Raw genomic sequence first — 15,761 nt, forward strand, 5'->3', positions numbered from 1 at the left:
TACACTTCCTTTTTGACCAAGCATTACACAGCAGGCTGCGCTGTGAACGAAACCCTGCTTCAGTACTACGTGCACACGTGTTACTATAATAATAATAATAATAATAATAATAATAATAATGATAATAATAATGAGCTTTATTTATTTGCCACTCAAAATGCTTTACATTTGGAGCATTTAACACAATAATAGAGAAGAAATTATGATAATACAAGCAATCACACTGGAGGTGTTCACTTGAGAGCCAACCACAGACTTTAGACCCAGAGTTGTGAATAAAGCCACTCTTGCATGCTCATGTAGAGTCACATACTGTGCCTATACAATCGCCTCTATTGCATTTTGCGAATGTGAGGGCATGCACGACCAGCACACCAAACCGCAGGATACGCGTGGCAGCCATGATGGATATTTGATGTGAAAATATATAGGATTATGTGAAACATTAAATCTCCATACTGCCATGCTCATGTGTGTGTATGTGAGTCACCTTTAATCCCTTTATTGATTTTTTTCTATTCTTAAGTGAGATGGCTACTGTTTACTGTTTAAGTGAAACCATCATGTATTTTAGTGAGGAATGATTAATGATGTCGGTCTGTTTTCTTAAAGGGACACCAGGCAACGTTTTTGTGTTAATTACTCATCTTCATAAATCGGTATATGGTTAAATGACTCATTACAGGGCGAATGAAGACTCTCTCGCCCGCCCCTACTGCCTGTAGGAAGAATATCCCACTTGCAAGTTCAGTGTATCGTACCCGCCGACCGAAGCAGGATCAGTTTACATCCTGCATTCACAGCACAGAGGCAGGCTAACGAAACGCTAGCGATTGTTGCAAACGTGTGTATAATGGCAGAGCCGACGAAGAAGCAACGAAAACTCTTGACGGAAGATGCAAAGAAAAGGAAAAGAGCTTCAGACCGAGCGAGGGGGAGTTTCGTAGAGAAAAAGCATCAGGCTTGCCTGGTGTCCCTTTAAGACAGAAGCTCTCTTGACTCATCCATTAGTCAGCTTGTCTTGTTCAGGCAGGTATTAGGTAGGAGCACAGTATCAGCACGAAGATCGAGATCAGACCTGACCTGTTAATTAATCTCTCTCTATTTTTTTGTTTTGTTTTTGTTTCACAAAGCTTCACATGGAAAGAGCAAGAGGAAGCCTTTGTATCCAAAACATACTGGAAAAAAACAGTTGTTCATGGAGTCAACCAAACCAGCAGTATTTGAAGATAAGTCTGTGACTCTTTTCTTTCATTCCCTGCTCACTGCAGACACTCCGGCTTCTCTGCAGCCTTTGATAAAAAAAATGGGCCACACAGTGAAAGTGGCCTCTCTCAGAGCTGAATATGTTGCTTCTGAAGGTTGATTCAGCGTGTTAAAAGTGCACTCCCTGTAGTCTTTCGTCCCTTCAGCTTCAAGATGAACCACTTTTCCCTCTCCGTAATCCCTGAGCACTGCCCTCGGGCAAGGCCGACACGACAACAAAGCAGTGGGAGGCTGAGGACGAGGACGGACAAGTACAAACTTGCGACACAGGTTAATGTCGCCCTAATTTTCACTGGTACACTTCAAAGGCAGAGGACCAAACTGCCTTGTCTGCTTCGGTGAGGGACAGAGAAGAAGAGCTCAGAAAAGCGTCTGTTTAGGGTTACACATTCAAAGGTCTTTAAGGAGCTTTTCCGTAAGAAGCCAAAACACCACACCCAAAGCCATAATAATGATAATCTGATCAAATTTTGTTTACATGTATTTAAAAGTTACATTGTGCCCTGTAACTTATTTAGTGGCACACCTCTGTGAAGATAGGGAGTGTGTCTGGACTCGCTGGATGGATTTGAATGCACCAGCAAGTGAGGATCAACTGGGATCATCTGTTTCTTAAGGATTAAAGGAGAATATTTTCTAACACAGAGCTTGTAAAACATGAAGTGAAAAATAAAACCACCAAGTCAATATGAGCTCTAAATGCACAGTGACGATTCAGTGCACCCTACGTGTGAACTTATCACCTGTCCAATTAAAGAAGGCCCTTTGTCATGCATGTCAGTCAGTGTTCTTGTAATCGGCTCTAATTCACCGTACCTGTTGTAGAGTTAATGGCAAAGTATGTGCGCTGGGACTCTAAGATCTGGTAGACCAGCTTGTTCTCGGAGGACTTGTCCACGTCGGTGGCGGACACCTGGAGCACAGACAGGTCCGGAGGCTGGTTTTCCTGGATTGACGCAAAGTAGATGGCCTGGGACAGCTCCGGAGGGTTGTCGTTAACGTCCAAAATCTCCAGATAGACCTCTGCCCAGGACGCCAGTGGGACGGTGCCTAAGTCTGTGGCGTAGACAGTCAGCCAATAGTGAGTGACTGTTTCTCTGTCCAGCGTGTCCACAGTCCGAATTACACCTGTAAGAATAAGACGGAAAAATAAGAAATGAGAAGAAGGAAAAGAAGAAAACATTAAAAAACAAAAATGTATGTTGTTATTAAAATAATATAGAAATAATAAGTATATATTATATAAGTAATATAAACATAAAAAGGCAATGAAGAAATTCCACTGTGTTTACAGGTATATATAATTTAATACTATGCAGGGTTTGAAACATCCTTGAATCAATAATTGCACTATGAGCAGCATAACAGAAATATTATCATACAAACAATTTATGATTTTGTTTATTGAAAAAAAAAAAAAAAATAATAAAAAAAAATAAATAAATAACAAACAATTTATGATTCTTCCATTAAAATAATATAAATTAAAATGAAGGATAAACGAGTAAAGGGTCCTCTGTGCATTCATAATATGAGTTATTGCAGCACTCCACTACCATAATCCTTCACTTACTGGATACTAAATAGGCACTCAGGATGTTGCTGCATGTATAACATGTGAGGTCTGGAGGATCAAGTAGCATGAAATTTGTTCATCAACTTGAAAGCGTTAAACATCAGGCATCCATCAACCAAAACATGCGTATGAAAGTAAACACAAAAATCCCTCAAGGGTTTCTTCTTTTCAGTTCCAACTTTAATCAGATAAGTGCATAGAAAAGAACTTATCCATTATATAACTATGCACAAAAAAAGAAGTACATGCACGTACCTGTCTCCTCGTCGATAGTGAAGACTCCCAGGCCTGAACCGTCATGGATGAAGTATCTGACGACTCCATCTCTGCCTACATCCTTGTCAGCAGCTGTCACAGTCAAAACGGACGTTCCTGCCACTGCATCCTCCATCACATGTGCCGTGTAGACAAACTCTGTAAAGGCCGGGCTGTTCAGGTTTTCGTTGACGTCCAGGACCTCCACCTCGATGAAACAGGAGGAGGAGAGTGATCGGGGCAGGCCATGGTCGACTGCGCGGACGGTGAGGTTGTACATCTGTTTCCTCTCGAAGTCCATCTCCTTCTCCAATGTCAGGGAGCCCGTGGCCGTGTCCAGGAAGAAGATCCCGTTCTCATTGTTCTTCAGGTTATAGCTGATTAGCCCTCCAGGCCCTGAATCCAGGTCATGGATCTCAACCCACAAAAGCACTGTTCCCACAGGCACATCTTCAGGGACCTTAATCCTGTAGACTTTGGGAGCAAATCTGGGAGGATTATCATTAACGTCTTCCAACACCACCACAAAATCCATCAGTGAGAAGAGCTGAGGGTCCTCTTTGGCCTGATCCTTAGCCTCCACCCTCAGGTCATGCCTGGGCATGATCTCTCTGTCCAGTCGCCCGGTGACACTCACCTCACCAGTCTCCTCATTAATCTGAAATAAATCTGTTTGTGTCAACAGAGAATACCTAACGATTCCATTGTCAGCCATGTCGAAATCTACGGCCTGTGCTTTAAAGATACTTGAGTCTACTTCAGCATTTTCTGGAATGTTTATGATGTATCTGGACTGCTCAAACAGTGGTGGGTTGTCGTTAACATCTAAAATATTCACAGCCAGAAACTTCCACACTGAGTTCTGTGGTGTGCCAAGATCATAGACTGTTATATTTAGAATGTAAAACTCCTTGGTCTCTCTGTCTAGTGGGCAAATTAGACGCAGCTCTCCAGAGTGGATATCCACTGCAAAGCACCCATTCTCATTTCCATTTGGGATGGCGTAGACAAGCTCACCATTAAAGCCTGTGTCATTGTCCGTGGCCTTGATGTGAAGGACAGTTGTGTTGATTTGAGTGTTCTCCCTGACATCAATGGTGCTGGGAGTGCCTGAAGCAAACTTTGGAGAGTGACGGTTGATGATGTGGACATCTGAGAACGACTCGTCTTCTTGTGCAGACAGCACCGGCCTGATAGATTCAATTAGCTTATCTGTCAGCTGTTTGAAAACTCCAGTTTCCTGGCAATGCATAACAGCCTCTTTGACTTTGCTCGTTATGCTGACAGTGACTGCGGTGGGGTCGGAGCTGTACTTGCCGTCAGTTGCGATAATTTTCAGCGTGTATGACAATGGTTTGATCCCCTCCTCCTCCTCCTCCTCCACAGGAATGGGTTTGGCCAGACTAATGACCCCGGTCGTGGGGTTAATTTCAAACAGATTGTCATCGTTGCCAAATGCAATGCCATACTTGACCTGGAGCAGCTCGTCCAGGTCGACAGCGGACAGGCCCTCCCCGATACTGCTCCCGACAGGGAGGTCCAGAGGGATGGAGGCGTTGCAGTTGACCACCTCAAACAGAGGGGCGTTGTCGTTTATGTTGCTCATGGTGACGGTGACCTCCACCTCGCTCACGTGACTGAAGGGCCTGCCGCTGTCGGTGGCCCAGATGCGGAGATGATACCTGCGCTTCATCACCTCGTAATCCAGCTCCTCCGTGGTCACTATCGTGCCGGTGAACGGGTCAATGGTGAACGGAAGCGGGCCAGTGTTCGCGATGGCGTATGTCACGAACCCGTTGTTGTCCTGGTCGACGTCTATCGCGGTAATGGACAAGACACTGGTTCCTATGGGGACGTTTTCGGGGAGACTGGCCTGATAAGATGGAAGGGTGAAAATAGGGACGTTGTCATTTTCGTCAGTGACATCAATAATTACACGAGCCTCAGCCTGACCCTGATTTAAGGTCACGATTAAGTCATGCCGAGACTTTTTCTCAAAGTCAAGTGTCTCTGATGTCACGATAACACCAGTTTTGGCATTCATGTGAAATTTACGACCGTCCGAACCACTTTTCAAGTGATATGTAATATTTGGAAGTATTTGGTTTGCTGTAACTCTAACTACATGACTTTTAGCTGGAGCAAATTCACTGAGGGTTGTATAATACACATCCTGTTTAAATTTCAATGGCATGACTTGTGGTGAGGGAATATGTATTTCCTGTTTTGGACTAAGTAGAGGAGGATTGTTCCTGTCCTTTGCTTGAAGAGTTAAATTCAGTCCATATGTGTTTTCTGACCAGTTAATTCTTTTGGTTGATATAACTTGGAAGTCACTCCCTTGTACATTGGATGGAATAATCTGGAAATACTGTTGGGGGTCTCCTGAAACAATGCTCAAGGTCTCGATCTGACGTAGTTCAGGCTTGATCTGAATGTCAATGGTGACTTTGTCACTGTCTATTTCAGGTCCCTTGATTGAGACGGGGGTGACCAGTGGAAAACTGGCTGTGACCTTCTTCACCGTCACAATTACCCGTGCATCGTTGGCGTACTTCTGCACTCCAGAGATTTTCTTTGTCCTATCCTCGGCCAAAACCTTCAACTCATACTTGTCTCTCCGACTGGCGTCCAGCTTCTTGACAAGCGTGATGACCCCAGTAAAAGGATCGACTGCGAACGGATGGTTCCTGGTGGAAAATGAGTAATAGAAGTCCGCATTGATGCCAAGATCTGCATCGGTCGCGCTGACTTTAGCTATGCTCGTTTTCAGCGGCGTGTCTTCTTTAATTGCCACGTTGTACGACGCGGGGTAGAAGAGCGGCTTGAGGTCATTGGTGTCGAGGACTTGGATTGAAACCTTCGTCCAGGCCTGGTAGTTGTGCGTGCTCTCGACAGCTTCCACGGTGACCGTGTACACATCCCGCACCTCTCGGTTCAGCACTGCCGAGTGTCCGCCCCGCGTTTTGATCCGCAGGAAGCAGAAGTCTCCCACGCTGACCTCCTCCGCCATGAAGAGTTCATCGTCGTCGCCCGCGACGAGACTATACTTGAGGTCCCAGAAGGGATCCGCCACCACGATGCCCATTCGGATGGGACTCTGCACGTACGTCCTGGGGGCGGAGTTCTCGTGGATGGTGGCATTGTAGAGATGGTGGGTGAACCTCAGCGGAGAGCTGTTCTTATCCTTGTCCAAGCCTGCCTCGCATCCGGCCACTGTCAGCAGAACCACCCACAGGCGGAGCAGAGAGCTGCCTTGGATGGCACCCATTTTTGGCATCTCTTCAGGGAACCTAAGAAGTAGAAGGGAGGAGGAGGGAGGAAAGGAGGGAGGGAGAGGGGGAAACAATGGAGTGGAGGAGGGAGGTGGTAAGGGGGGAAGGGTTTGCAGAAAGGAGGGAGATAAAATAAAAACCAGAAGTTAAATGATTTCAGACATAATTGCCATAACCTCATGTAAGGCATTTATTTCTTCCATAACTTACAAGAAAATCATTACAAAACTCTGCCAAACGGTCTCTGCCATTTTGCAACAAATTGGTTTTGGTGCAACATAGTTGTAAATTGTGTGAACACAAATATTCTGCCGCAAACATTCTCACCCACACCCACACATACACATACAGTACACACACACACACACACACACACACACAGAGAGATGAAGAGAGAGAGAGAGAGACAGATAGAGAGAGAGAGACAGAGAGAGAGTTCTTTGCTCATACACAGTGAAAGGCTGTATTGAGGTATGCGGCCTCCTGTTCTAACATGCCTTGACAAAAGCAAGCAATACATTGTTTAAGCCTGAAAATAGTCTTCAAGCTGTTTTAGACAGGTGTTGCTTTTTCACACGACAGTTTCATTCTTTTGCATCGCACCTACTATCATAATGTCTTACTCAAAGATCTTGGCCATCAAGAGACATGAAAAGAGGAGCCATTCTGTGATTGCGGGAGCATCAGCATGACACATCTCTCCCCCCCCCCCCTCTCTCTCTCTGTCTCTCTCTCTCTCTCTCCCCTGTCTTTGGTTTTCGCCCAGACTGAGTAAATGCTATGTCATGGGTCTGGAGTTCCTCTCTGATGACCTGTCTGACAGGCTCTTTTCATGGTGCCTATGAGAGCATGCCCATTCTGAAATGAGCAGACCCTTCACTCTCCCCCCTCCCCTCCCAAATAGATTGGCTTGTGACATGTTTGTGGTTGTGTCCACATACTTGAGCTTTTGAGGGGCAAAAAAAAAAAAAAGATTCATGGAATCCTTGTTTGTGTGTTAGCCATCACTAAAATAAATGGCACCGCCTGTCAAACTGACTCAATACAAAGATGTCCATTTATATCTTCCAACACAAAACACATATATTCATTTGAAAAAGGACTGCTTTTAAAAGAGTTGTTGCAGAGCAAATTGGGGCATTGAAAGTTGTTTAAAGATGATGATAAAGTTTTGCTGTTTCTTTCACTCAAGTCCAAGCCTGTGGATGTCAATGACTCAGATATCAGATCTAGTTGCAGTGGTGGAGGACTTCCTAACAGAAACCTGTTTTTCACCCTAAATAACCCCTGGAGGAAGTTTACAGTTAGCAAAACACCCAGTGAAACGCCAACACACCGGGATTACTGGAATTATAAAGTACATAAAGCGCCTTCCATATTTATTGGCACCCCTAGTAAATATGAGTGAAAAAATCATCTTTTTAGTGTTTTATCTGTTTCAAAATTAAAACTATGAGGAAAATCCAATGTTGAAGTCCTAGCCCAGTCCTGAAGTCCTGTGACTGTGTAGTCATGGGGTTATATAAAACTCTCAGAACACACAGGATTCGCACACAGAGGACAGAAATAAAACTGAGACTGTAGTGTCTTGATCTGAAATATTGTAACTTTTACATACAAAACAATACAGTATGTGCAAAAAGTGCACTGCTTTCAGGTGCATTAACTGTACACAAAACTTATTATCAACCATATCCTCTCTGAAGCCTGGTGTTAGAGGCGGGCAGGTGTCTGTATGCAAATAGAGGATAACTGATACTCAGGTCAGTCATATGTGTATCTACAATGTGCCCCACGGTATGAAAATGACTTTATAGTGATAACAACAGTGTTTTACAGTCTCACCCTGCTTTACAGTTTCTCTAGTTCTTCACTGAGGAGACATATGTGTGCTTCAGGCTCATTAACGTCAAACAACAAATAATTAACTTTATTTAGACTTTGTTGTTGTTAAGTTCACACCTTTTGGAGAAACGAAGACACACCAGTGCATTCCTATATAGCCGCCTCTAGAGATGGCTCAGGTGGAGATTGAGTCATGATTAGATGTATATTTGAGGCTACATGCTTGGACCTGAAGGCCTCTATCTGTCTCCATCGGGCTGCATGCGTTATGGCAGATCTGATCAGGGGAAGGTAAGGGATACACAATGGACAGTGGTGGACAAGCGTAAACACAACAAGCTTGTGCAATTGCGTGTCTAGGCTGCTATTTATTCTGTGGATGTGTGCATGAGTGAGGGATGTTTTTAAAAGACATGGAGAGTTAACTGGAACTGACTAAAGTAATTATAAAAATTATTTTAAGGGACTATCCTAGTTTCAAAAAAAGAATGTAGTCATTTTAGGCTTACTTTGTGTTTACCAACACCCACAAAAATGTGTAACCACAGATTATCCCTTTAAGGGTATCGCACACACACACACACACACACACACACACACACACACACACACACACACATACACACACACACACACACACACACTGACACACACAGCCCTGATGGTAGTCTACTTCGAACGTTAATAGATGATGAATTGCATCAACTAATGGATGTATCCTATCAGTGAATTAGTCAAATTATCCCTAATTGTGATCTGTAATCTTGCCATCAAACTGATGAATATCAAAAGGTGAGTACTTGATTAGAACCATGTGAGTTCCTAAGAGAATGCAGTGGCAATGCGACCCCTCGTGAACTACAGGCTATCTGTGTGGTTAAAAAATGTTTAGATCAAGTTGCCTGTCTGCGGGGGAAAATATATAGTCTATGCATGGAAAACTCATCTTTTTACATTAACTTTAATGTAAGTATATTGAAGCCATAATTCTATAAAATATTGTTTGAACATGTATTGTTCAAATTCAAAACTGTTTAAAATCCAATTTTTATAGCTTTTAAAAAGATGAGCCATGTCGACATTGGTTTAAAAGGGGAATTCTTAAGTGTCTTGTAATGTAGCACATGTGGGTGTGATGCTGGGGAAATGGTAACATACTACCTTTACCTTCCTATGCTAGTTGTGAAACATGCTGTGGAGGAGGCTGTGTTTGAGTCAGTGGGGTCTGTGAGTAGAGGCAGGCTGCTCTGTGTGCTCATGTCCCGAGTTGAACACCGTGGAGAAGGCAACCTGTATACACACGCTCAGCCTCCAAGTGGGCCTTTTCACAACACACACACACACAAGCCTTCTCTCTCTCTCTCTCTCTCTCTCTCTCTCACACACACACACACACACACACACACACACACACACACAAGCCTACACCCACACACACACAAGCCTAGACACACTCTCACTCTCCATCATTTTCTAAAGTGAACATAAGACATCCAGAACACCCAGGAATTATGTACACTAGGACATGTAATACCTGCAGAGTAAATCTACACTAATTACCTCCAGCCTCAACAACAAATATGCCCATTAAGCCTACTTGATTAAACTTGATTGAACATGTGCATTAGCCTGCCCATATTTATTTTATTTTTGTATGTTCAACAACTCTCAGGTTTGTTGTGTGTTGGTTTTACTTTTATTTGTTGTCTTTTTAGGTGACGAGTGACGAGTGACTGACTAAACTGCAGTTTAGTGGTTTTAGAATGCCAGTTAGTGTTCAGTCTTCTTTCTTCCTGCGATTCACGACTTCATCACATCCATCTTAAATTACTCAGGACACTTTGGAGTGCCCTTGATAAAGGAGATTTGTTGCAGGTGACTTATAAACCATCACCAACTATCCTCCATAAATAGGTCACACCAGAGGAAACACCATCATGTACATATCTGTAGACCAACAACTCCGAACAGCTATTTTGTGGATGGCAACTTCCTCTTATCAGTGCTGCATACCTATGTGGAGGCTCGGACCCCAGGCTCTGGCCCATACATCATGACTCAGTGAAGGCCCCACAAGCCTTTGCAGGCACCAGCTGTGCATTGGGATGTGCCTTTAGCAATAATATGAATGGGATGTCAAAAGTAATCATGATGGTTATCGCTGTCAAAGCACAGTCCTCGAGTCTTGTCAGTTTGCCTTCCAGATTCAAACTAGCCAGATGAAAGACCTCCGCACCGTTTATAAGTCTTTATTTACTCATGGGGTGTTGTACTTGGTTTTTGCAACAAAAACAAACGTCTGCAGCATTCTACTTGGGCATATTATTTAGTCAGAAACAAGTCTGATCAGGCTTGCAGTTGCTGCTCTGTACATTTTGAAATTATAAAGATTTCTTAATAATGCACCAACCTCAGATGTAATTTTACACTACGTTGCATTTACATGTATATCAACAAGCTTTAGAGGGACGTTAGTCATAATCAGATACATAGCTTACTTGTTAGCCTAAAACTAAATCCAATCAATTAAATTGAATGTTGCAATAATGTCACAGAAGGATAAAGAAAATTACACAACACATGCAGTAACAAACTTTCAAACTGCCTCACGTCATATGCCGTCAGTTGAGATTTGGACACTCACTGCACCATTGCCTAAGAAAAATATTTTTTTTTCTAACAAGGACTGTGTGGTATTTCTAATTAAGGTTTTCCCATTGACTCGCCGGTGGCATCTCTCGGAGTACTCTCTGATAATGGTTATGTGGGCCTGGGGTAGGGGTAGGCCTGAGCCCCCGCCCTGAAGGAATTGCCACCCGGGGTTGGTTGGGGGCAATTAGCCAAATTGCTGGGAGTGGTCTTCAGAATGGACAGGTAGGCCAAATGGCTAGTTCTGATTCATTGGGATCAAGGCACTGTCCGCGGAGGGTGTATGTATGTTTGTGGGGTGGAGAAGAGTCCTGAAACAACCCCCTTGGGTTAACCACAACTATTGGTGTCGGATGGCCATAGAAATTCTTAGAATTCAATCGAAAATTCCAAATGGTAACAGAGTTTATATGGGAAAATAAAACAAGCAAAAACAAAAGGATCCTTTTACATTTGAAGATGCTATGGATCACACATCAGAATTATAATTTCACTTAACATATTAGTTTGATAAAGGCAAAATACAATATTCCAATATGTAAATTTGAAAGTAAATACAGTTTCAATTCAAATTATGTATTTCGTAAAGTGTCAAGAAGCAAGACCAAGACTTCATCATTTCACTGATTTGGTAGCTGAAAAAGTAGAAAGTAAAGGTTTTGTGAAACCCTTGAACTTTTGACTAGTTTATAATGCTTCTGGCATTTTCAAATCACTGGCTGTCAAAATCTCTAAAGATTTCCCACAGCTGAAAGCACCAACCACACAATGTGCCAGCCATTGATTGTGATTCTATGCCTTTTATTCAGTGACACCTCAGTACACCCATTGCCCCCCCCCCCCCCCACCCCAAACTGGTGACTTTTCAGAGAACCACACAATGGTGCAAATCAATTCCACCTGTAGGGAGATTATTCTACTTTCTGTAGACAAGGCAGAACAATACCGAGCTCCGCCAGAGATTACCTAGATATTACCCAGCGTCTCAGGTAAGTACACCCAGTTATTGCTAATCTGGTTTCAACAGCAGGACTTTGATGGTAGGATTAGTGCTGAGAACTAAAACTGCTACTTAAGAGGAGGCTATAGGCAGAGGCACTGAACCACCCCTAGTCATATAGCCGCAGCATGGTCAGACAGGTAGCGAGGTACACTAGGCACTCACCTGAGGCTCCCCAGAGTGTGCTCGTCCAGCAAACTTCTCTTCTCTTAAATTCCCGAGCCGAGCGGCTTACGCTCTGGTGGCGTTGGCATTCTTGCACTGTAAGGACGTGGGTCTCCACTGTCCCATGGTCGCCAGAGAAATTCCCAAAAGGAATGTTTTTTTTTTTTTTAAGGCAAACTTGGTCGCACTCCCGAGGACTGAGTTGGAGAGTGAGTAAGTGAGATACAACCTTCTTCCCTCAGGAGTTCCATCACTCCGCCTACATCCAACTGACACCGTCCCTCCCTCTTTCTCTCTCTCTCCCTCCCCCCTCTCTCCCTTCTCTCTCTCTCTCTTTCTCTCTCTCTTTTTCTCCCATTGTTTGTGTCTGGGCCTGGGCCAAGGAAGAGTTCCAGGGCTGTGTGTTGCAACAAGATGTTTGATGCCTTTTGCCCTGCAAAGAGAGATTCACATGTAAGACAAAACTGCATGGGATATTAATGAGCATGACTGCTCCTAGAGTCCGTATCGGCCCAACAAAGCAGTCGTGTCATGGGAAATACTGATGGTCCTGATCTGCCAAAGATTTGATTGGGGAAAACATTATTGAAGAGACACAAGACTGCCACATATAAAAATGCAGAAATTTGTTTGGGTTCCTAACATTTTGATAATTACAGGGAAAGGCTTACTAATGACAGGGGAAAAAGGAAGATTTGGCCCGTGATTTCTGAGAAGATAGCTGAATGTATTTACCTTTTGTTGGCTCTCGTGCTGCTACTTACACCCTGGAGCTCATGGCCTCTGTCTCAGTGTTATGTATACACAGATCACTGAACATGCTCCAGTTAGCTGCTGTGTGTCGAGTGAGGTGAGCTGAGTGGTGTGGGAGACCCACGCGGTGATTCAGAGAGTGTCGCCTGCAGAGGATTGTGGGAAGACCAAAAAAAAAAAAAAATCAGATGCAGCAGTCCCACACTTATCTCTTACTTACAGTATTACTTTTCTTTGGACGTTTCCAAGCTGAAGACTCTCTCTCACTGTCTCTCTTTCTTTCTTTCTCTCTCTCTTTCTCTCCCCTCTGTTCTTCTTCACTTTCACCTATTCCTCATTTTCTATCCTTCTCCCTCTTTCACTTTCATTCATTCCTTCACTTGCATTCCTTCATTCATTTCTACATTCATTTATTCCTCATCTTGCATACTTTGGATAGCCCATCCTCATTCGAGACCAAAGACCTTAAAAGAGACGAGGAGGACAACATTATAGGAAGACCAACAAAAGATCAGATGAAGCAGCCTCTTAACAACCTCACGTATGCATTATTACTTACTTCATATATCCTCACTCCCAAGCTGAACACTAAAATGGGGCTACATGGTGAAGCTCTGTTCTGAACATGGTGGGCATAGGGACCTGGGGGGATTTGGCCTACAAATAAGCCTGAACAGAAGGTGGGCACGGGTCCACAGGCACCAGGTGGACACCACCAAAAGTACACTTTGAAGATGACGTTTTCCTAATATTAAAAATAAATAAATATATAAATAAAGAAATAAAAAAAAATGAATTGGTAGCTGGAGGGCTTCAAGAGAAGTAGAAGCCATAGAGCCACCTGCATTTCATTACACAAACAGTATAGTCATTTTAATAAAATGTTTATGAAGGATTATCAGTTCTCCTGTTTGCCAACTGGGATATATGGTGTGCCAGTTTGTGAATGTTTAGTTATGGTGGACGGCCATTTTAAAAACAGACTGATGTGACAGTGTTTCTATTAGAGAGCTGAGTCAATATTGAACTACAAAACTTTAGAAAATTGTCAAAATATGACTTTTGATAAGTGTTCAGCATACACATGCTCTCTGTCTCTCTCTTACACACACACACGCACACACACACAAACACAAGGGCATGCTCACACACAGATTAACGCATACACAAATACAACAATCCATACATGCAAACTGTATGCATGGACCTCCCATATGAAATAAGCAGGGCTGCAGTTGATGCTGTCACTAGGGGGTCCCTAGTCTTTGGCCTCAGATCATGCTATGCTCATGTAGCCCTGCAGGACATGCATGAATCTGGCATCCGTGGGGTCAGGGGTTCGCTCACCACAGAGAACACATATGCTGAAACGTTCCATGCAGTGACCGTACCACAGGACTTCTCTAACATGAAAGCACCGCTCATGTTCATGTGATTTAGGCATGGCTACATAACAATGACATAATAACAACCACCTTTCTGTAGAATGTCACCATGATTATTCTGTCAGGAGATGTCAGTGATATGATATATATGGTTCATGGCATCCTGCAAGGAAGAATGTGTGTGTACTCGCGACATCTCTGCATTGGGCCGTCTCTGCATGGAAGCACTCTCAGTGGCACAGGAATTCTGGCACCTGTCAGATTTATGTTAACGTTCAACCTGAGAGAGTGATGGAACGTGCTTTTGAGTGACGACGAGCTTGTGCCCTATGACCCTTTGACATTAAGTGTCCTGAATTCTCAGTTTACCCCTTACTCCTGTGCCTCTGGTGGGGGGCGGGGGGTGGGGGGTACATGAGCACAACTATTTGCTAACATTCATGCATGTTCATGTCTGTGCTTCTGTGAGTGGTCCTCGGTTTACGGTTCATATGAAGATTTGCTGTAGGGCTTTAGTGTTTGAGAGGCATCCAGTAAGACACTGCTGAGAACGCACAAGGCATCCCCAACAGGTTCTTTGAAGAGGACCTGAGCCATCAGACTCTTCTGCCCAGTGATAAGCCCTCAAGATTGGAGGGTCATCATGAGTGAAGGTCTAATACTCCCGTCTATTCAACCAAGCATGCTCTTCCATCCCCTGAAAGAAGCTGTGGACATACTTCTCAGATACACAGATATGTAGTTGTGCATGCACTTACAGCTATACTGACCCTTTTACTGACCTTGCTGACCCCAACAATATGTACTGTAGCTGCTGTTTGTTCATCCGCCATGCTGTATGTGGTAAACACTTCTCTCCAGTTCCAGTTCACATTAACTGTGAACAACTCCCACCCACCTGTGAAATGTCGACTTGTGAGCGTCATATCTAATCACTCGACTCCGTTCCTAATTGCACATTAACTTTTCTGGAGGTCATGTGTGAAAACAGCTTTTTAAACACCCTCCACCCTTGCTCCACCTCCATACCCTCAATCTCCCAGATGTCTGCAGGGTTGACGGTTCTTGTAGTGATTGAAGCGTGCAGCTGTCGACATCTCGCAAACAGCACCAGGTGGCAACGTGGCCATGTAAGTGGCCACTCCATCACTGACCCTTTTCTCGCGTTTGTTTACCAAGGAGCCACAATCCCTTGCTGGACAAGTACCATTATCAGCTGGGCAATGGGGTCAACTCCACTTATAACCATGTAGGTCGTATGGCCCCTTATGGACTGTGTGTTGGGTTTCCTAGACACTTGACTTTGCTTCTTTTGAAAGATGAGGGAATTTTGTTGCAATTGCTTCAGGGAAGAGAAAAAAAACATTATTACTTTAATAATAAGTACTTAATTGCTTTAATAAGTGCTTAATTATCCAAGAAAACATTGACAGCACAGCACATCTGTACACATGCTCATACAAAAGATCACACCATTTTATTCTCAGAGCTACTGTGTGTTTAGGGATTATTACAGTATGTGTAATTAAGTACTCATGGTGAGCTGACATGTCAGTGCATGTATTGGCTGTTGCTGTTATGGTAACATTGAG

At 43.6% G+C, this 15,761-nt stretch overlaps 1 protein-coding gene across 1 annotated transcript in view; it reads right to left on the bottom strand.

Annotated features, from left to right (window-relative positions):
• fat2 (FAT atypical cadherin 2) overlaps positions 1-12,272 on the bottom strand; it is a 54,060-nt gene extending 41,788 nt beyond the window's left edge. The window contains exons 1-3 of the mRNA XM_048232166.1: positions 12,032-12,272; positions 3,098-6,390; positions 2,083-2,394 (exon numbers count right to left, since the gene is read on the bottom strand). Coding sequence (XP_048088123.1) covers positions 2,083-2,394; positions 3,098-6,377 — 3,592 coding nt within the window. The 5' untranslated portion in view covers positions 6,378-6,390; positions 12,032-12,272. The remainder of the gene's footprint in view (positions 1-2,082; positions 2,395-3,097; positions 6,391-12,031) is intronic.
• Positions 12,273-15,761: the final 3,489 nt, after the last annotated feature.

The sequence above is a fragment of the Alosa alosa genome, chromosome 21 (genome assembly GCF_017589495.1).
Source record: "Alosa alosa isolate M-15738 ecotype Scorff River chromosome 21, AALO_Geno_1.1, whole genome shotgun sequence".
In the NCBI taxonomy this organism is placed as follows: domain Eukaryota; kingdom Metazoa; phylum Chordata; class Actinopteri; order Clupeiformes; family Clupeidae; genus Alosa; species Alosa alosa.